The sequence below is a fragment of the Pogoniulus pusillus genome, chromosome 1, assembly GCF_015220805.1.
Source record: "Pogoniulus pusillus isolate bPogPus1 chromosome 1, bPogPus1.pri, whole genome shotgun sequence".
Taxonomy (NCBI): domain Eukaryota; kingdom Metazoa; phylum Chordata; class Aves; order Piciformes; family Lybiidae; genus Pogoniulus; species Pogoniulus pusillus.
Genome location: NC_087264.1, coordinates 10,505,932 through 10,528,795, shown reverse-complemented (window position 1 = coordinate 10,528,795; position 22,864 = coordinate 10,505,932). Strand labels below are relative to the sequence as shown.

At 41.4% G+C, this 22,864-nt stretch overlaps 1 protein-coding gene across 1 annotated transcript in view; it reads left to right on the top strand.

Annotated features, from left to right (window-relative positions):
* Positions 1-22,864, top strand: part of ASPG (asparaginase) — a 53,925-nt gene that overhangs the window by 28,561 nt on the left and 2,500 nt on the right. The window contains exons 9-13 of the mRNA XM_064163954.1: positions 1,487-1,600; positions 6,512-6,631; positions 7,705-7,800; positions 8,648-8,811; positions 15,435-15,521. Coding sequence (XP_064020024.1) covers positions 1,487-1,600; positions 6,512-6,631; positions 7,705-7,800; positions 8,648-8,811; positions 15,435-15,521 — 581 coding nt within the window. The remainder of the gene's footprint in view (positions 1-1,486; positions 1,601-6,511; positions 6,632-7,704; positions 7,801-8,647; positions 8,812-15,434; positions 15,522-22,864) is intronic.

Below are 22,864 nucleotides of genomic sequence, written 5' to 3'. Positions count from 1 at the left end.
GCACTCTTAATGTTAGTCTGAGTCTCTTGGAGGTGGTTAATGAGCTGATTAAGGCCCTATATCTTGCTAAATATATTAGTTAAGCTACAATAAACTTCAAAGTTGAAGCTTATATATGAGGTATTTAATATGCAATGTAAGGAACCTACTGCAGGATCCTGAAGTGTAAGAGGTTAAGATGTCATATTATGGCAAAGACAACGATCTGTGGTTTAGAGAAGCCCAAGTACTTGTCCAGGTTCAATTCATAGAATCATAGAATCATCCAGGTTGGAAGAGACCTCCAAGATCATCCAGTCCAACCTAGCACCCAGCCCTAGCCAGTCAACTAGACCATGGCACCGAGTGCCTCAGCCAGGCTTTTCTTGAAGACCTCCAGGGATGGTGACTCCACCACCTCCCTGGGCAGCCCATTCCAATGGGAAATCACTCTCTCTGTCAAGAACTTCCTCCTAACATCCAGCCTAGACTTTCCCCAGCACAACTTGAGGCTCTGTCCCCTTGTTCTATTGCTGGTTGCCTGGGAGAAGAGGCCACCCCCCACCTGGCTACATCCTCCCTTCATGTAGTTGCAGACAGCAATGAGGTCACCCCTGAGCCTCCTCTTCTCCAGGCTAAACAGGCCCAGCTCCCTCAGCCTCTCCTCACAGGGCTGTGTTCCAGGCCTTTCACCAGCTCTGTCGCCCTTCTCTGGACACCTTCCAGCACCTCAACATCTCTCTTGAATTGAGGGGCCCAGAACTGGACACAGTGACAAAAGATCTGAACTCTCCTTTGCTTTCTTGCATACTGTATACTTATGGGGCTTGTGGACCATAGCAAAGATCTTTTTGCTTTTAGCTTTGGTTCAGATAGATGTTGTCTTTTGTGGTTTTTAACTACCAGAGTGATAAGATTAAAAGGTCATCTTTTTCAGTTGTTCTTGTCAGAACTGTATAAATTACATGTTTTAGTTCTATGTTCTAAATAATACACTGCTGGTGCAGCCCAAAAGGATCTTGAAAACACTCCTGCTGTGAGCAAAATGTAGTGCTGGAATTCATCCAAAGCAATGCCCCCTAAAAGAATGGTAAATATGTCTGTGTGAGAGCAGCCTACTTGGCAATGTTCAAAATGCCACTGGGTTAAAACAGAGTAACTGCAGCTTTTCAGTAAGGGGAATCTGACAACTCTGCAGGTAGCTGATATGGACCTGTAACCTTTTCCTTTTAGCATAGTAACTGACCATGGAAAGCATTTGGGTGAAATCTTCAATGTTACTGCATGAAAAGGAATTTAAACTAAAAGTCATCTCTCTCTCTCCTATTTGTTTGGTATTTGATAACTAAAATTACAGCAATTACAGTGGCAATAGGAGGAGGAAGACAGTGGAGGCATGACTGCATACTGCATTCTGTGTAGCTGCTCATCATCCATATATGTTTTTTATTCATGCAGGTATTTCTGAATACTATGCTAACTTGAAGCATTATGCTTTTCTATTCAGACTCTTGCTGATGTTGGAGTGATTCCTGGAGGTGATATGACACCAGAGGCAGCCCTAGCAAAACTGTCATACATTCTCAGCAAGAATAAGCTTAGCTGGGAGGAGAAAAATCAGGTAAATATTTCAGTGTGACCTTGAAAGGCTTTAAATTTCTCATCTACTGTGCTAACTTCTTTTTAGCTGAATGTCTTGAGCTTCTCCTGTGCATTTAAAAACAATTGGTTTCAGAGCCATAATGTGAACATTACATGGGTTTTTTTTTCATTAAAGAAAATACTGTCAGGCAAATTAACATATGTAGATTGGAAAAGAACAGTTCACGACATAACTCAGGTGAAGACTGTGACAGAGCCACAAAAAATGCCATATTTAAATGTTAGTTGGACATTTCTGTGCTAAAAACCTGGAGGTGTTGAGGAGGGGCCTGGATGGGGCACTTGATGCCATGGTCTGGTTGACTGGATGGGGCTGGGTGCTGGGTTGGACTGGATGGGGCTGGGTGCTGGGTTGGACTGGATGATCTTGGAGGTCTCTTCCAACCTGGTTGATTCTATGATTTTTTTTTCTATGTGGAAATTCATATGGGAGACTGAATCTCAGCTCTACTTAAGTCAGCAAAGATCTTGTCATTGATCTTAATGTGGTAAAGATTTTATCCAAGTCTTATTCACACAAAGCTAATTCTGAAAATTAACAGTGTCTGGAGCCTCTTCCTTTACAGCATTACCCATGACAGTGTTAGATTTTGTTTCTTGAGAAGGAGATACACTTTACAAACACACAAAAAGATGGAAGATTGTTATAAGAACCAACTGTGTCTGATCTTTAAAATCACAACCCCTTCAATAATACTCTTACTGTTCATTGGTGCTTAATTAAGGCTTTTTTTCTCCCAAATTATATACTTTATATATCGTGTTCCTTTTAGACAAGTAACATAGCTCTGAATTGGATAGGGGAGCAATAGTCTGCAGGAATGCATGTGTTTCTGTGCTTGTATGTAGGGAAATCATAATTCTGACACTAGGAGTTTACATTGTGATGAGTCACTCTTCGACTTAAGCACTGCATGCACATGTGCATCTTATGATGGTGTTTTGTTAAAACAGAAATTTGGTCTTTATTTCATGCTTAATATCTTCCGGTCAGTTACTGAGACAAGGATATTTGGATACCTGTGATCATAAGTGAAGTGGCTGGAAGTACTACTTATGCTGCTTAGAGTTTCAGACTCAGCTTTCCATTGTTTGCTAAAGCCCTAAGTCTGGAAAACGAGAGGAGGAGCTACATGTTTCTTTGAGGATGGCAAGAAGATACTTTGTGCAAAAACATGCTTGATAGGTGATATAGTGCTGTGTGAAAAGTAGTGCTATTACATGCATTTATGTGTATACATTTTAGAAATGGGCTCTTCACTGATGCCCCTTTGATACACTCACTGACTCTGGAGCATGTGTGCTAGGCTGGCTCTTTTTTTGATGCAGCCTTTAATCCTACACAGAGGATTATTTGACCTGAGACAGGAGAAACTTTCCCAGCTGGCTTCCTGCCAAAATGTGAGTTCAAACTTAATTTGAGATCTAGCTTGCTGATGTGAGATAGCTGACTTACTCAGGTGAGGACTTGGTGATAGGGCATTTTAGGTACACGAGGTACTTCTGCATCTTCATGTGCTGCCCTTAATGTGCTGCACAGTGTTTGGGTGGTGGTGTTCTAGCAATGTTTTGGACTTAAGCAGGATTGATTTCCTCATTTTGCATATTGTACAGACCCACAAACAATTGTGTTGGGAGAACTAAAGGAGCAGCACACTGCATTGCCTGGGCAGGAATGAGTGGTAGAGACCAGGAGAAGAAAGCCTGGAAATATGTTGTCTGTGGCAATATCTTCAGATAAACATATCACCAAACAATAGTTTCCCAAGAGACAAAAGCTCTCCTGAAGCTGGTGTGGTTATTTTAGGATTCTCTTTCAACATGAAGAAGCAAGGAATGTGCCCCCAGACACATGCAAATGGCTGCAGAGCTGGTAGGACTGAGTAAGGCATGTAGGGCTTTGCACTGAGTGCATTTAGCACAGGTGCCAATTGCTAAGGTAAACTGTGCAAAGCAATGATCTCAACCTGTCAAGCTCTAAAAGTGTGCCAGAGCAGTTGGTATCCTCCAAGTTGCAGGTATCTGGGACTATTCCAGCAGACAGCTACAGTGTTGTCAGCACTGGGAGTTTTGTGTTGAGGTTTTTTTTTGGTTGTTCTTTTTTTTTGTGGTACTTTTTTTTTTTTAAAGAAAGGGCATGCCTAGACAGAAGTAAACCTGGGGCATTCCTCTTTCCAACATCACATCTGTTTCTTGCAAACTTTCACAATCTTGCGTTTTAAAATTCTAATTGAAATAACTCTGTGCTCTGTAGCTGCATCAGCAACCTTCTGTGAAACAGTGCCAGTATGTAGAATTGTCAGAATTCAGGAAAGCAGTTATTTTTTCTTAGTGATTGGCCTCTCTCTCTCTCTCTTTGGGAATAGTTTCACTTCTTTATTGCTATATTCAAGCATTTTCTAAACAGGGTTTGACTGACTTTTTGGGTTGGTTTGGGTAGTTTTTGTTCCTAGTTAAATTGAATGCACCCATCCTGCAACCTGTTACATACCTGTCTTGGGCTCAAATGCAGGTTCCCAGAGACTCTAATAAACTTAATAGACCCAAATGACAATTTATAGAATTTATAGAGTGCCCTCCCCTCTTCCCCCTCCTTTTCCCAAAAGACAGGGAGAGAGAGAAAGGTAGGGGCACCCAAATAAATCAATCTCACTCGATTTGGAAGTAAAAAAGGAAAAAGTTTAACAATAACTTAGAAAAAGGTATTGGAGGTAGAGGAGTTTACAAAGGATAAGGAAAGAGAAAAACAGCAAAGTACAAAAAAGGGATGGATACAACCCGAGCTGTGTGATGGTGTCTCTGCCTCGTGGCTGCCACGTGGTGTGCTGGTATGCAGTGTGCGTGTGTGTGTCAAGAGGGAGCCAAGGCAAAAGAGGATGAGGAGCAGGAAGTGCTCCTCTTTTATACCACAGGAAGTGGGGGGAGTGGGCTAACCATCACCTGGAGTGTGGCCCACCCCTGGGGAGGGGTCAAGACCCCTAGGGTCAGGTTCAGGGTTACTCCCCCAGGAGTGTTAACCCTATACAATACCTGTGTTAGTAGTGAATGGCTAGCATTGCTGTAGGCTCTCTGCATTCAAAGCTGGCTCTGTGGCCAGATTTTAAGAACATCAGAGCTGGGGTTGTTTAGCCTGGAGAAGAGGAGGCTCAGGGTGACTTCATTGATGTCTGCAACTACCTGAACGGAGTCTGTAGCCAGGTGGGGGTTGGTCTCTTCTGCCAGGCAACCAGCAACAGACCAAGGGGACACAGTCTCAAGTTGTGCTGGGAGAGGTCTAGGCTGGATGTTAGGAGGAAGTTCTTGCCAAAGAGAGTGATTGGCATTGGAATGGGCTGCTCAGGGAGGTAGGGGAGCGGCTGTCTCTGGAGGTCTTCAGGAAAAGCCTGGCTGAGGCACTTAGTGCCAGGTCTAGTTGATTGGACAGGGCTGAGTGATAGGGTTAGGTTGGATTGGATGATCTTGGAGGTCTCTTCCATCTTGGTTGATTCTATAATTCTAATAGACCTATTTGAAAATCTACAAAATTGTGATGGTTTGGGAGTTACCTGCCCCCTCACACGTAAGAAAGTCACCCAAGCTAGACTCATAAATAAAGGAATGAAGCTATATTTACACCTTAGCACAATATACAAGCATATATATACAGTTACATACAAAGAAAAAGTAATGCAGAAACACAGTACCCTTCCCAGAAACAATCCCAGCCCTAGGAGGGCTCCTGACCCAAACCCCCTTCCCTTTTTCTCTCCCTTCAGAAATAACCAAATCAACCCACCTGTATCTCATGTGATAAATCTGGAGATCTGAGATGAGATGTCAAAAAGAGATGACAAGGAGGTTAGAGGAAAAAGGGGTTAGGTCAATTAGACCATTAAAGGCAGAGTCAGCCGCAGAGACCAGACTGCCAGAAAGCAGGCACAGCCAGAAGTGAGAGCTGAGCAGTGTGTGTGTATGAATTGCCTGTCTTATCTATGTTTTGACTAGTTGTGTTTCTCAGCAGAAGAATGGTGGTACAGGACACATGTTTATTTTCTTCTCACAGCTAAGGAGTCAATTTCTCTTAGGAGGATATTTCGGTTAGTCTCAAATCAGCACAAAAATATATGATCATCCACAGGCAGCACTGAGCTTTGTTTTGAGGCCTGTGCACTCTGTCTGCATAGGAGTTCTGGACTTCAGGAATGCTAGCTGAAAGAGAGCACTCCCAGGCAACCAGCAGTAGAACAAGGGAACACAGTCTCAAGATGTGTCGGGGGAAGTCTAGGCTGGATGTTAGGAGGAAGTTCTTGACAGAGAGAGTGATTGGCATTGGAATGGGCTGCCCAGGGAGGTGTTCAAGCAAAGCCTGGCTGAGGCACTTAGTGCCATGGTCTGGTTGACTGGCTAGGGCTGGGTGCTAGGTTGGACTGGATGATCTTGGAGGTCTCTTCCAACCTAGTTGATTCCATGTTTCACTTGAGAATATTCTGGTTTTCAGCCTCACTCTGCTAATTATTCACTATCTTTGCCTTTTCAAGTAGGCTGCAGCCTATCCCGCTAAGAAACTTTTATGTGCATACTCTAAAAACTGGGGTGTTTTGTTTTGTGATTATTTTGTTTTGTTTTGTTTTGTTTTTTTACTTTAGAAGAAAGTTTTAATTGCCTGTCTCTGTTTTTCCCTCCTTTTGTCTTTTCAACATTGCAATCTTCATGGGACAGTAACTATTTCTTTATTCTTTTGTATGCATTCAATTAGTTTCCATAATTCCCCCCAAACAATTTTCTAACTTTGGTCCTAAGTTTGTTTTTTTGTTGTTGTTGGGTTTTTTTTTATTAGACCACTACCATATTTTTCCTCTCCTAACAAAGGATTTGATTGCTTGTTTTTCAGATGCTGAGTGAGAATCTAAGAGGAGAAATGACTGTTGTACCTACAGGAGCCAAGATCTCGCTGAGAGATAGCAAATTTATTCAAGTGATTGCCAAGTCTCTAAGTATCAGCAGCAAGGAGGTATATTCTTAAATATTTAAAATCAAACTGGTGTAAAGCCCTAAAGTCAGTAAAATGAATCTAGCTTAAAGATGAATGGCAAAGCTGAAAGGAAAATGGGACACTGGGCCTTTTTAGTTGTTTTTTCATACAGTGTCACAGCTAACCAGTTGAGTTAGGGAGAAAGGACACAATAACAAGCATAACATTTAAAACGTTTTTGATTAAAAATCTGCTAAGTTTTTTTCCCCCTCTTTGTAGCTCTGTCTTGAGTTTATTTTCTTGGTTGTCTGGTTGCAATAATGTGTCTCAGACAGTTGCTCTAATTCAGGGTATCAATGGTATAAAAAAGTGCTTTCTCTTTTTGTGGTCAAATGTATTGACAGTTTGGAGCAATCCAAATGAAAATGGGTAAAAGAGCTTAATTGTACATGCCTCTTCAGAAGGCTGATACTGAGGAAGCACTATGCAAGTGTGATTTGTGGTATTTAGTATTGCTCTTCCCCAACTGGGAAATCAGAAAACACAGTATTTGTTGTAAGGTAGGGGCATTTGCTTTTCTTTTGGTTTAGTTTCAAGGAAAATGAGATCTTTACTAGTTAATGGTTACTTAATGTATGATTCTTCAGTAAGCATGGGAAGTGGGAGAATGTTTAGGAGGCCTGTAGATCTTGTCAGTGGAGATTTGGAAGTGCAGGTTACACAACTATCTGAGAAATCATATAAATAAAGGTGACCTAGTCTTGAGGAGACCAGACTATATGCCTTTTTTCCAACTCCTACCAGCACTGTTTCTCTTACTATACTGATGTGTAACTATGGCAGCACAGAGATGGCAATTAGTGTGTGCACCATAAATGGTGTATATATAGATCAGGTAATTATTGTGATGCCAGGGAAGTGTGAGGTCAACAAACTTGAAAATAAGCCTGAGGCTTCTTTCCTTCCAAAAACTAAATGCTACCATTTTTTAATATCCAAATCACTAATTTGGAAACTTTACATAAAATTAAGGGCAATGTGTTTTATGATTTGAAAATCAATGACTTTTTAGGCAAGTATGATATTAAATGTTTAATTCTATCTGTTTTCAGGAGTTAGAAGCTGTAAGAGATGTCTTAATTCCACCTTTGGCTTGTGCTGCAGCTAAACTGGGTGACATAGATGCACTAAGAGCCATAGCAGAAATGGTAATGTAAAATTAACAGCTTGTACACAATAAGTAATTTTTAAATAGGGATGTGTATGATGAGAGGAAGTTATACTCACTGGGATGCAACTACTTAAGTCTTAGAATCAAGATGCTTTGACTAATACAATTTATTTCTAGGCTTCTCAGTCTTTGCCTTTCAAATCTGCTGTTTTTTTTTCCCCTGGTTCTCAACTGTTTACATTTTCTTTTGAATTGTGAAAATACAGATAAATTAATATGCAAATTCCTATCTGCTAACTTTGGAACACTTTAAAATAGTTTGTGCTGCTTTCTCTTGTTTAACTCTCTTTATGCATATTCATAGTATTCAGCTTTTGGATATAAATGTGTCATGATTCAAAAACAGAATTGAAATTTCTATTTATATGAAACACAGAGCAGTGTTAGTTCAGGATTTTTGTCTCTCTCCATAGCTGTAGATTTGGTTATACCTGAAATAAGAAAGAGACATTTCCCTGCGTAATCTTCTCACCCTTCTTTACCTTGGTTTATCCTATTCTTCAAACTTGAGTAGTTAGTCTCAAGAAAGGATGAATATATCTTGAAAATAAGAATAAAGTAAGGCAATTAAAATTGGCATATTGGAAAATAGAGCATATCTGAAGGGGCTGTAATAAGATTGTGTGTACAGGGGAATATGCAGAAGGCAGAATGAGTATCTATTGCTGCTAAAACAACAGTGCAAGATAAACTTTAAGTTTGATAAGCTTGACACTTTGGCAGAATTAAAATGTAGAGTGTGTGTGTGTGTCTCTGCTGTTGTACCAACAACTCAATCTGCAGTCATTACCTTTTCAGCATGTGAAGGAGCTGTCCTTTTGCAGGGTGGAAACTTGAGCTGTGGAGACTATGATGGCCGAACTCCACTTCATATTGCAGCCTCTGAAGGGCATTTACCATTAGTTGAGTATTTGTTGACATCTGGTGCAACTGTTTATGCTAGAGACAGATATGGATCTACCCCACTGATGAACGCGATCAAGTTCAGGTAACACCACTCTATGTAAAGTTTATAAACCTTCTATCATTTGGGCTTTAGAGTTTTGTCTCAGCAGTCATTTGTAAATGACAGCAGTTAAAATAACACAGACTAGCTTGATTTCAAGGGATGTGACTCACCTAAATTGATTAAAAAAAATTAGTATTTAATGAAAGCAAACAAGTTGGTATTCATGCAGAGTTTTAGCACAGGGTGACTTGTGGCTACATTCTCACCAAGACTTTGTACCTTAGTTCAGGGCTTCACTCTTTGTTATGAAGCTTCCTTATAAAACAGAGCCAAACTGATTACTCCTTTTGACTGTCAGAAGTCAGTGCAAGACCAAGGGTTGTCTGTTTTCTTTCTACCTTCCTCTTTTTCCATTAAGACCAGACTGTTTCAGTTGGCACAAAATACACCAGTAGGTTGGCGTGTCTTGATCTTCCCTTACACCTGTGCTTTCCTCAGTCTCTTGCTGGGTAACTGCCTTTTTATTGGTTTTATTTTCCTTCCTTTTTTGCCTTTCACCCACTGGTAATTAGATGGAATAGCTGCATGGCTCTGCCTGCATTGGGGATTTCTTCTTCCTGTTGTTTTGGATGTCAGCAGCTTTTGAATGGTGCTAATGGGCATGCACTTTACTGGTCTTTTCCATGTTGTGTAGTTCTGTGGAATGGTCATAGCACAGAACTTAAAATGTGTCAGTTATCAAAATTTAGTTTAAAAACACTTACTTTATGTAGCCTGGGAATTCGTAGAGCCATTGGTCTTCTAACATGTTAGAAACTGCATGCCTTAATCTCTCTTCATTTCTTTGATCCACTTTCAGCTCCTTATCTCATATTCAGTCTGGTTGGAGAGAACCTTTTTCTATAAAGGAGCTTGGAGATGATAGAGTTGTTTGTTTGTTTCTTTTTCATGGTCCTCGTGGATGTCTGTCCCCAAATATTCCCAGAACTTTCTAACATTGACAAGTTCACCTGGTCTGTCAGGCTGGAATTAGCTCCCTGGGAGGTCTGACAGTGCTTATTTTGCATTGGCTGCAGGAATAACTTGAAGGCTTTTTCTGTCTCGAAGACCAGATTTAGAAAGCTCAACAGGCTCTATTCATTTGAGACCTGAAGTCTGTTGCCACACTGTGCTACTGCCATACCTTACCTACTGCATGGTCCTCTATAGCTTTGTAGTTGCTTTATCTCAGGAATACGTAAGCCCTTCAGTGGCAAACCCTGAGACACTTAGAGCTAAAACAAGCCCAACAGCAAATCAAACAAATAACCTTGCCATTGAATACAGGTGGCTCTGGTCCAATGTGAGAAAATGCTAAAGCATTAGATACCATTAGATGTTCCTGCAAATCAGGCACCTACTTTTTTTTCACCACACCCATCTACCGCCTGAGGAATTTCACATGAGCTTGTTTGGATTCCTCAGCGTTGCCACTCCTATATTAGACTCCTACTATGACTCTTGAGCTCTTTAAAACTGCACACCCATTTTGATAGAGGGAATTGTAAAAGGAAACTGCACTATAACCATTTTCAGTTTCTCTTTTTGTTTCTACCATTGGAATAAGAGGAAGAGTTGACTTAGAACTAATCTCCTAAATGTGTATTTATAATCTGCTGTGTACTTGCACTGCATTTCACACTGATAAGCACATAAAGGGGTATAGTAAAGATCAGACAGCTGTATATATGTGTAATTAGATATGCACTTAAAAGGATTCTTGCTACAGAAATATTCAAGCTCTATTAAATAGCTGTGTGCTGAAAGTGAAGACATAATCCTGATGCGGTGTACAAAGTGGCAGAGAGGGAAGGGGGGAACTGATCTTAATCGAGCAGTCAATGCCTTAAACTGCTTACTTAGTATTGTAACTTTCTCAATTTTACTGAATATTGCATCAGCCTAATCCCATGTTCTGAGAATTAATATGTGTTTAATTGGCATTTAACTGCAGCACAGTATCCACTCATCTTAAAAATAGCTTTCTCCCACTTTTTTTATGTCGCATTTCTCAGTGGCTTGCCTTTTAACCTAGCATGAAAATGTATATAATGATGACTGATTTCTCTTCTCCATTTAATAATTTGTAAAGATGATGAGGAGTTCTGTCTCTTCATAAAAACTTCTTAACATAGTGCTGTCAGCTGGTGGACCAACAGCTTGATCTATGTCAATGATAGTTTCATTCATTTCATTTTTTTTTCTACTTTAAGTGACAGTTTGTTTGTTTAGATGGTAAAATGTAGAGTCCCTTTTCTAAATAAGAAACAAACTACTGCATTTCCACTTCTTCCTTTGTAACTCTGCAAACATGTGTGCAGCCTCATTCACTTTAGGCATGAGGCTAAACAGACCACCGTTAATTTAGGCCAGTTGCTTGACATATCAAAATTAGTAGCATTCCTTTAATTTCTTAGAGTACCCTCAAGGGATAATTCATTTTCAAAACAATAGAATAATTATTTTTTAATAATAGAAACTCTCTGAGCAGGAAAGTGTCTTGAATTGTGTATATTTTATGTAGTAAAAACACTTCTATTTACTTGTAGAGCAGCGGTAAAAGGTTGAAAATGGGGAGCTGCTCATACACTGCTGTGAGAACACCAGTTTAGAGGCAGTAAAATTACCTCCCACATAAATACAAATTTAAATACTTGATATTTTGCAAGGTTACATTTACATTACTTCAGGAAATCTAAGGCAAAGTGAAAATCTAACAACAACTGACTCCAGAAGTGCACTGAAGCCTGTTCTTACAGTATTGGAGCATAAAATTCCTACTGATACCATGTAGAAAACAGAAAAAAAGTGAAGCTAAGATGATCCTGCTGTAACCATTCCAGTTGCTAGAGGAGGAAGTATTAAAAAGAATGAAGCCAGTCAAGTTTGGGTACACATTACACCTGCATTTCTTTAACGAGCTGGGGGAAGGTGTGCACCCTAAGGCCCCAGTCCTACAAACTCTTACATGTGTGTTAATTTCACATGTGTGATTCATCCCTTTTGAAGTTCATTCATTTCGTGTCTGCCAAGGCCTGGGATGATATGTTCTGTATGGCACCTTGATTCCTGTGAATCAAAGCCCTCACAAACTGATAGAAACTCAGGTGTCTTTATCTCAAGCTCAGACTGTGTGCAGAGCAGTGAATGTTGAAGACCAGACAGAGTTGTTTATTTGACTACTAACCCATTAAAATAGAGATTCAATATGTTGTGTTATCAATAATGGAATCTAGCAAGGAGGAGACACTAGAAACACTTTCTGCCTGTGTTTTTCATTCAGAGAGCAGAGGACTGACAGGGGTAGTATCAGAAGGCTAACTGAAGTAACATATGCAAAATAGCATTGTGTCTTTAGCCTATGTCTGACCAAGAGCTGTGGTTTGGTAACAGAGTGCGCTAAGAAGAGGGAGAGTCAGAAACAGTTCACAGGTGACAACGCTCCTCAAGTGTTTGCTTATCAGATGGCCTAGACTGGACAAGCAGCTGTGCACCTCAGGCTGACATGATGGTATTGGCCTTCCCTCCTCACCTTAACCTTTCATTGTCCAGCAGTTGCTCAGCTCTTTGTTTTGCCCTGTTACCTCAGGACAGGAATAGAACTTGAACCGTTTCCAAGGTCATTGCTCATGACATAAGCTGAACTTCAGTTAAACTGTGACCCTTCCGAGGCTTTTGTGAAGCCACAGGAGAGCAGCACTTAAAGGAACAACTTCTGAAGACAAATACCTCTCAAGTGCCTAAGACATAACAGTATCAGAAATTCACAGCCAGCCTCTTGAAATATGAATAATGCTCTTTATAGTAGGTACAAGAGAACAAAAATGGTACTTGATAGAGCTTACATTTCTGCAGAACATAGATATAATTCACATGCAAGTAGGAACAAGCTGTGGCACAACTTGCCTCCCACATAGTTTTCATATTGAGTGATGGGAAAGTGAGAGGTGGTCTGTTTTCCTACAGTACCAAATTTCATGCTTTTAAGTTATGTATGGTTGTTATTTGTCCCTATTCTTCCACTCTTTTACCCTTCCCTTAACAAGCAGTAGTATACAACACTTAAAACACATCCTCTTCTTCCCAACATGATTTGGAATTAGTCCTATTCATTAAGACATGGCACTCTTATTTAGAAATGTTTTCTTGTGAGCACTGTTAGTTTCATTGCTTAAAGAGTTATTTCAAACAACTCCTTTCCTCATTTAAATTTGCTATGTGAAACATGTGGGGCAAATGCCCCCCAAATCTGTGTGAAATATTTGTAGGGTCCCACTCAGAGCGGGGACACAAAGTGTTCTGAATGGAATCTTACTACCAGAAAGGAGTAAACAGTTGCAGAAGGGGGAAAGAAAAACCTGACTGCTGGAGTCCAGAGATAGAGACTTCACAGGGGGAGCACAGTGAGGGAAGATGTGACACATCCTAGAATGGTTTAGGTTGGAAGGGACCTCAAGGATCATCCAGTTCCAAACCCCTGCCATAGGCAGGGACACCTCCCTGAACAGGTCGCTCAAGGCCTCCTCCAACCTGGCCTTGAACACCTCCAGGGAGGGAGCAGCCACAACCTCCCAGGGCAACCTGTGCCAGTGTCTCACCACCCTCACTGTAGAGAACTTCTTCCTAACATCTAGTTTAAATCTCTCCTCTGCCAGTTTAAACCCATTGCCCCTTGTCCTGTCATTACAAGACCTTGGCCTCTTGTAGGGCCCCTTCAGATACTGGAAGGCCACTATAAGGTGTCCTCAAAGCCTTCTCTTCTCCAGGCTGCAGAGACCCAACTCCTGTAGCCTGTCCTCATAGCAGAGATGCTCCATCCTTCTGATCATTTTTGTGGCCCTTCCCTGGACTCACTCTAACAGTTCCATGTCCTTCTTGTGTTGGGGGCTCCAGAACTGCACACAATACTCCAGGTGGGGTCTGATGAGAGCAGAGTAAAAGGGAGAATCCCCTCCCTTGCCCTGCTGGCCACACTTCTCTTGCTGCAGCCCAGCACATGATTAAGCTGCGTGTGCACACTGCCAGCTCATGTTGAGCTTTTCATCAACTCAGACCCCAGGTCCTTTTCCTCAGGGCTGCTCTCAGCCATTCACCACCCAGCCTGTATTTGTGCATGGGATTGCACCGACCCAGGAGCAGGACCTTATACTTGGCCTTGTTGAATGTCATGAGGTTGGCCTGGGCCCACCTCTCCAGCCTGTCCAGGTCCCTCTGGATGGCATCCCTGCACTCTAGCAAGTCGACTGTACCACACAGCTTGGTGTGTCATCTGCAAACTTGCTGAGGGTACACTGAATCATTGCATGCTTTACTGCATTTTGTCTTTTAGTGCTGTCCCATAGCATAGCTTTAATTTTAATAGGCATTAGTTTAATGCTGTGATTTTGCATATGAGATGGGAAATGAGAAATACTCCAGGACAGCTGGAGAGTAAGCAAGCACTTCCCCTATTCAGTCCTGGCACCCAATGTGAGCTAGAGTGAACCAAAACTTCAATTTATTTTTAGGTCAAATTTCTTTTCACCTAATTACTATCCTGCTTAAGATTAAACTAAAATTTCTATAGATACAGAATTCATTCTTCCCCACAGCTTGAAAACCAGAAAGCTGTGCCATTATATGATGGCTCAAGGAGATGCTTGTGGATGACCAGCCATGTTGTAAAGGACCTGCCTGAGGAAATACTTAAGATAACTGAACAAACTTGCAGCATGTGCTGTTCCAGCAAGGCTTTGCCATGACTCTAAGAAATACCTTTACATTTTTTAGGCTGTCAATTGAAACAAAGTACAACTTTAAAAAAATGCACCTGGTTAGGTTTAAGCTATGGTGGGAAAAGCAGAATGATTTCTATAGCATCCATACAGCTCTTTCAGTTTGTAAATTATGAGACCTAGAAGCTCACATAGGCTTAATATGGATAAGAAGTGAAGTGACTTGTTATTTGAGATGGAGCTGCCTAAAGAGCAGGAAGATTTGCTAAAGCAGAAAGGCACAGAGGTACCTCCAAGAAAATGCAGGTGATGAAGTATAACAAGTATGTTAGCTTATTTTTCAGACATAATTAGTTAATATTGATGACTTTTGAGTCATGGGCTGGGAAAAGGTCTGTTTTCATGGGAGATTCATAATGATTCTTAACCACAGTTTTGAAGCCCTATAACCATGACTGGCTTCTACATTAAGCTAAAGATTTGGTGCTTATCTGCAAGATACTGGTTTTATTTGACTGAATATATGAGCATTGTATTCTGTTAAAGGCAGCAATGATGCTGTATCATAAATGTTCTCAGTGTCTGTGTGTATTTCAATCACTAATTTCAAGTGTTACATTAAGCTAGGACTAAGCTAAAGAAAAAAGTTCTTTAAAGAGAATCCAGTCAGAGGTGAAGTTAACACTTCCATGAGCTTAGTATGTGAATGATTTTTCTTGGTAGGAGAGGGCAGATCTTTTTATTGCATCTGTCACCTTGGAGGAGATTCACTGATTCTATGATGTTGGTGAATACTGACTGCTTATGCATATGTATAATGTGAGATTTGGGCAAAAAAACCCTACAGATCAGAATATTTTCTCTGTGTTTTATTTTGTTTGTTGTTTTTTTTCTGTTTCTTACATAAAGGCACATGCAAGTGATTAATTTGTTACGAGAAACGGGAGCACACCTTTCAGGCCACGACTTGGAGAACATTGGAACAATACTCTGCAGGTAAATGTGATGTAAGGTGAGGTGGAGAACAGCATGAAGATGTAGACAACTTCAAAGAAACAGTTGGACCCCTGGCACAAGACATAGCTATTTCTGTGCTAGACTAATAATAAGCAAACAAGTGAAAGAATCAACATGAGTAACTCAAGAAAGCTCCAAAGCAGAGTGTATTGTGGGGATAACTGAACTGCAAGCAAATATTCCCCATTTTTCCAAAGTACTTTCACTGAAGAAGGGTGAAGAGGAAGCTGTGTGAGGTGTGATTTAGTAGCATCTTTAACTTGGACTAAAGCTGCTTACAGTGCATCTTTCATATTTTCTTGAAATCCACTTATGTCACTCATAGGGGAATGGCTTCTACTCTAACTAGCATACAACAGTGTTCCTAAAAATAACTAAATCAGATAGGTTTAACCTCAGCTTTTGAACAACTGCTCAACATCTCTACATACTCTTAAATACAATCCTGTGTTATAGCTATTTTTTCATACAGTTGTTTTTAATATATGAGGTGTTTAAATTATATAGATATATATTATGAAAATATTTCTTTTGGTCCCAAATTGCAAAATTACTCTGAAAATTGAAAGGGAGTTTCATCTATTTCCTAAAATTACTTAAAAATTTTACTTCATTTATTCTTCTCCTTTCCAAAAATAACCAAACCAGAAAAAAAAAATCACTGGCTTTTATATCAGCACTTGACAGGAAACCATAAGACTCATAGGGAATAGCCAGTGCTATGTGTTGTCTACAAAATGATAAGGTCAAGGTAAAGCTTATGTGTGGTCTCTATAGTGGCTGGAATGTGTCTTTTGGGTAGTTTTGGAATCAAGAAATATTATCTGGAGTGCTTCTGTTGCTTAGAGGAGGCTGAGTAGTAACACTTCTACTATGAAGTTAAAAGATGGGCTTCTCAGGATACTGCAAGTGGTAGGACAGAACAAACCCCTTGGATTGCACAGTTTACATCAGCCAAGAAGGCAAGAGGAGTGGCTTAGGGAATGACACTCACCTGCAAATAAGTTGGTCTCTTACTTAGCTCTGCTGCCTCATGCAGAACCAGTTTGGCTAGCTAAGCTGGGAGTACTCTGTGTGTGTTGTCTCCTCTGAGAAGAAAAAGGAAAAAAGAGAACGTGAGTCCCTCAAACAAAAAGTGGTTCTGATGATGTTTGTTCCATCATTTTAAGGAGGAATATAGACCCTTCATCTATAATTCATGCTTTCCTGTTGGTCCAAGGTATAGAATCATAGAATCAACCAGGTTGGAAGAGACCTCCAAGATCATCCAGTCCAACCTAGCACTCAGCCTTCCAGGGATGGCGACTCCACCACCTCCCTGGGCAGCCCATTCCAATGGCAAATCACTCTCTCTGTCAAGAACTTGCTCCTAACATCCAGACTATATCTCCTGTGATACAACTTAAGACTGTGTTCCTTTTTCTCTTGCTGGTTGCCTGGCAGAAGACACCAACCCCCACCTGGCTACAGCCTCCCTTCAGGTAGTTGTAGGCAGCAGTGAGGTCACCCCTGAGCCTCCTTTTCTCCAGGCTGCACACCCACAGCTCCCTCAGCCTCTCCTTACAGGGTTTGTGTCCCAGGCCTCTCACCAGCTTTGTCACCCTTCTCTGGGCATGTTCCAGTATCTCAACATCTCTTTTGAATTGAGGAGCCCAGAACTGGACGCAGCACTCAGGATGTGGCCTGACCAGTGCTGAGTACAGGGGCAGAATAACCTCCCTTGTCCTACTGGCCACACTGTTCCTGATCCAGGCCAGGATGCCATTGGCTCTCTTGGCCTACTGGGCACACTGCTGGCTCATGTTCAGCTACTATCTATCAGTACCCCCAGGTCCCTTTCTTCCTGGCTGCTCTTCAGCCACTCTGTCTTCACGTAAGATATCTTAAACTTGCATTGATGCTAATAAATTTAGTATAAAAAGAATGTAAAGCTTCCCAATTGAGGGCAGGAATGCGCTTGTGAGGACTTGGCACAAAGCAGCATGCTCAGGGTGAGGGGCCAGGAGGCTCTCCCACCTTGGTGAGGGTCGGGAGCCATGGCTCTGACTCTTCCTTGGGAGATGACAGGAGTAGTAACTGGGGACAGAGGCACAGCCATCACTGCATGGCCTGTGCCAGGAGCACTGCCAGCCTGAGGTAGCCTTAAAGACAGCACTGAAGTGTCTGTGAACGGTGGCTCTTCCCTACCATGTTCCTGCAGAGCTGAAGGTCCTTCCTCTTGCTGTTTTATAAGGACTGAGTCTTTGGCATTAAAGTGGACTTTTTCCACAGAGCATTATTCAGATGCCTAAAAGTTATTAAATCTGAGGTACTGGTGTTTGTCCTCTTGCCAAAATGTCTCAGGTGGAGTATCCTCAGGTGACCTGACTGATACAACTGATTTTTGCAGCGTGCTAAGGCTCTCTGTCTTACCTCCAACACACACTCTCTCTCTCTTACCTTTTATCTACACCTCTTAAACCTTCTCTTTGCAGGCACTGGCACCTTCATGGCAGTCAGTGTATTCAGATGTTCAAGCTGTTTCAAACACAAACTGTTCATAATGTCTTCACTTTGTCTTATTTGGGCTATTTTCCTACATAAACCTTGAAACATGCCTTAAGCTGCAATTTGTATCAGTCTGGATTTGTCACCAAGGCGGTTAAGTGAACTTCCTGAGGTTTAGAAGGACAAAGCTGCTTGCTTTCTGGAAAGCTCTGAGATCCTGCACTTAGCTAACGACTTCTTTGTCCCATACATTTCTCTCTGAATTAGGAGCTATAATCAAGTTTCCCCCCCGAGATGCTTACTTTCCTCAAACTGGCTTTCATAAAAGACCATAAACAGGGGGGTTTTGTGTCTTAATACCATCTCCTCAGCTTCCTTTTGTTTAGACTCGTGGTTTTAGAACAGAATAGTTCAGTTGGAAGATTTTGGAGATAAAATAAAACCAAATGTGCTCCTTTTTGGCATCAGTGATGTTTGAGAGGGAAAGAAATACCAGCCAGAAATGAGGAACTGAGAGCTGAGCAGTATCAGCAGGAACTGCTGTGCAGAAAGTGGAGATGCACATAGGTGAAGCCAAGATGCCATAGTTATTAAATTCTTCACGGTTTCATTTGCTGTTGTGTTTGTTTTTTTAGGAAGTAGAGAGGTGTTAGTCTGCTTTTTTGAATCACATTGTGGATGTTTGGTTCGTGGCTTTATTTTGAACTGAGAAGAAGATCTCAGTGTTAGTAATCTGTTAACAATGTCAGAATCTCTTCTCATGTTGCAGTAGTATTGTCATCTGTCTGCAAAACAAAACCATGATGAGATAAATGAGGACATGCAGATATTCTGAAGGCTCATCAAGTTCTGGAGTTGGTAAACTGTTGCTTTGTGTTTTGTTTGTTAGAAGACAAATGCCTGTATAGAAGGCATTGAGGTACTCTGTTCAAGTCTGTACTGCACAAAATTAAATAGTGGCTTAAAGCCAAACCAGCTTTCTCTTTCATAGTCTTAGATTTCATAAAGTGATATGATATAATATATGAGAGTGAAGCATTTAAAAATCAGCAACTCGGAGAAGAAGATGCCTCTTCAATGTAACATGAACTTGAGGGGGAAGGCTGGTGAAGGAATCATAGAATCATAGAATCAACCAGGTTGGAAGAGACCTCCAAGATCATCCAGTCCAACCTAGCACCCAGCCCTAGCCAATCAACTAGACCATGGCACTAAGTGCCTCATCCAGGCTTTTCTTGAAGACCCCCAGGGACGGTGCCTCCACCACCTCCCTGGGCAGCCCATTCCAATGGGAAATCACTCTCTCTGTGAAGAACTTCTTCCTAATATCCAGCCTATACCTACCCTGGCACAACTTGAGACTGTCCCCTTGTTCTATTGCTGGTTGCCTGGGAGAAGAGGGCCCCCCCCACCTGGCTACAATGCCCTTTCAGGTAGTTGTAGACAGTAATAAGATCACCCCTGAGCCTCCTCTTCTCCAGGCTAAACAGGCCCAGCTCTCTCAACCTCTCCTCATAGGATTTGTGCTCGAGGCCCCTCACCAGCTTTGTTGCCCTTCTCTGGACAGGAAGGATAAATATGCCTCTGCAGGAATGAGGAACAAGTTTCTCATGAGTGCTATCTTTCAGAGAAGTCTCTCTCTACTGAGATATGGAAATACAAGCTAAGAACAGCACTCCCAAATGTGTTCAGGATAGAGCAAACTATGCCTTGTGGTGGAGCGTTCAGCTTTTTGCAGAGTTTGGTGGTTTGGTTTTTTTAATTGTTATTACCAAGAAAAGAGAGAGAGAGTGCTAAAATATTCCTGTTCTGTGAGTTTGAATGATATGCCTTTAAAAAAAATCAGATAACTTTATATAGACATCATTAAAGGATACTTGCTGAAAAGGCAGAGTCTTGCGTCCCTGGGAAGAATAAAATCCTAATATCTGAGGAGAATGGAGGAAATACCAAAGTGCCATTTCACTGTACCAGTTACTTCCCAGGTCTAGAGCTTGGTTGTCCTTTGTCCTTCTAAATTCTCTGAGACCTGAGCATCTTTGCTTTGATACCTTGACAGTAACAGAGCACCCTTTAAACAGCTGCTCCTGTGACTCAGTTTGCTTGATGCTAGCATGACAGGAATCCCAAAATGTCATAGCTGTGTCACTATCACAGCTGTGTTAGCCATGCTGAAACTGTGGAGTAGATGGGTTTTGTTGTTCTGTTTTTTTCCCCCTAAATGCAAGAGTAATGATAGGCAACACTCTTGGGATTCAGTCAGCTGCCTTCGTGAAAACATGTTAAGTAGTTGTCAACAAAGCAGATTTAAAACATCCTAATAAGTTTATATTGAAGTTGTTTTTATTCCATTTCATGGTATAAAAGCAATGGACTTACTCCTTAGAGCATGATTTTGTTGATGGAATTGCTGGCAAAAATATCTTTGAGAAAAATTCAGATCTAAGGTCTCTTTAGTGTATGTTCAGAAGCTCTGTGTAGACATTTGACTATATGAAGTACACCTGCAGTGTGTAAAGGAAATGCACATGTGTTTGGCTTGGCTAGAGGGGTCTGCAATTGGAGGAAAATATGTTGTGGTGCCCTTGATTATAATCAATTTAGTGAGTAATCTCTTCTGTTTAGAGTGGTATTTAAACTTTCTTGCAAGTTGCATCACTTTTTGTTCAGGTTGCAGTCCTCTTGGAATAAGTTTCTCACTTGGTCAGGAAATGGCTGCTTTGACGTTAAAGAGACTTCTGTGTATTAGAAGTGTTCTAATGTCATGGAAAGAGACCACCTCACAGTTTTGACCTCTCTCAGTGTGGATTAAATTGCTCTCTCGGAACAAGAGCTATTAGGCAGTTGCTTTCCAAGTGCATGCAGCAGCCCTTGTTTGTTTACGGTGATGCCAGCTGAATTGTCCAGCTTATGTACATCAGCAACACTCCTAAATGTGCTTATCTTTGCCCAGAGTGGTTTTGACTTTGCACATGGATAACGGTGAGATACTGTTTGGCTTTCCTGCTCAGTGTTGGAGAAGCCTGTAACTCTCACTTGCTAGGTAGGCTTTGTGTTTGTTCCTTAGTTCTGGAACCTTCCAGTGTCAAAGGCCATAGACTTTTGCTTGTAAATCAAGGCAACTCTTGTGTCCCAGCAGTGGCTGCTAAGCAATTTCTTCTGTTTTATTAATACTTACAGATTTTCTTTACTAATTCTTACTTCTTCCTACAGTTTCCTCACGGACTTCATCCTGAGGTTCTTGTTAGATACACCTTGCCTTCCTCTGTTTCCTTGTTGATTCTGAGCAGACTTTTTTGTGACGGCAGCTTTCATTAATGATTTATTGATCCTTGTATTCATTATGTCAAACTTAAGCACTACTAAACCTCATAGCACCCCACTGTTACTTCCCTGTCCCCCAAAGGCTCCAGCTTTAGATCTAAATCTGTCCTGCCTCAGGGTTGGTGGCATTGCATGGAGGGACGCAGAGATTGTTTGCTTCTCTTTTTTGTGCTTAGCTTTGAGACTGCTGCAAGCAAACTCTGACTTTCTCCTCAGACTTCTGCAAGTAGAGCCTTCCATTACTCTGAAAACATCTTTTCAGGTACCTAAGGAGATTCAATCAACAACAGAAGTGATTTTAGCTTAGCAGAGAAGTGGAAGGTACAGCCCTGCTTTCAGAGATTTTTCCTGACAGCTTACCTGACTGTCTGCCCCTTGCATCTTGCATCTGCCTTCTTGACTCTTCAGCAGGTCTGCCTGGCTTGGTTGTCATACCCAGGAGCCCATCACCGTATTCCATCCCTGCTGCCAGCAGTGTGCCTTTCTCCTACAGCAAGCACTGTTTAAGGCAGCAAATTCTGAACTTAATAGGTTTGGAGAGGGTTTCCCCTCTTAATGAGATTCAACCTCACTTGATGATTATCATCGTAGTTCTGCTGAAACAATCTGTGAGCTCGTGGCAAGCTCGGGTCTGAAGCCTGACAGATGTTGGTATCTTGAGAAAACTGAAGGTAGTCCTTCCAGCCTGCTGTCCACAGCCTTGGTACAAAAGGTCATGCTTTTGTTTGTGTACAGCCTGTTAGCCTTTCTTTTACCTAAGCAGAAGTTGAAAACAAGGGTTAAGTGTTATGGGTGAGACTGCCAGTGGATGTGCAGAGTTGCAGTCTGGTGTGCATTCATCTGAAAACTTTAGCTTATTGGTATATGAGCAATTTTGATCCTTACTATTGCTTGTTGTATGTGCCAGATAGAGGTCATCTTTGAAAAGCTTTCTGGTTTGCTTACTGCCCATTTCAAATACTACAAATGATCAGATAAAGCTCAAATAAACACAGCTGTCTTACTATCCAAATGACATCACATAAATATGCCGTCAGAGCTTCTCACAGCGAGCGTAGCCATGCAAACTTGCAAAGAGGTTTTTTCAGCTGTTTTAAGTGAGGCACAGTGATTGCTAGCACACTGTGTGCTCTCACTTACTCAGGTGCACCTTGATTTAGCCATTGCCCTCTCCCCAACTCATTTCATGAGATAAATATTGTGTTGTGAAATCTGAAACTGCGTGACTTTTTTTCCCCTTTGGTCATAGTCACACCCACTATGTGAAACTAGCCTGTTGTAAGTACTTATAGCACAGCCCTATTAATTTAAGGAACTGATTCATCAAGCTGTGCTGCTTGCTCAGCTGTTCAAAGCTGTTGTAACAGTGTTCCTTTACTTACCTCTCTACCCTGGCAGCCATATTGAGCTTGCTCTGGTTCAGTGCTTGCCTGCTAAGCTAACTGACAGAACTCAGAAGCACACCAAAATAGACTAAAGTACTTAGGACCACTATTAATTATTGTTTTTCC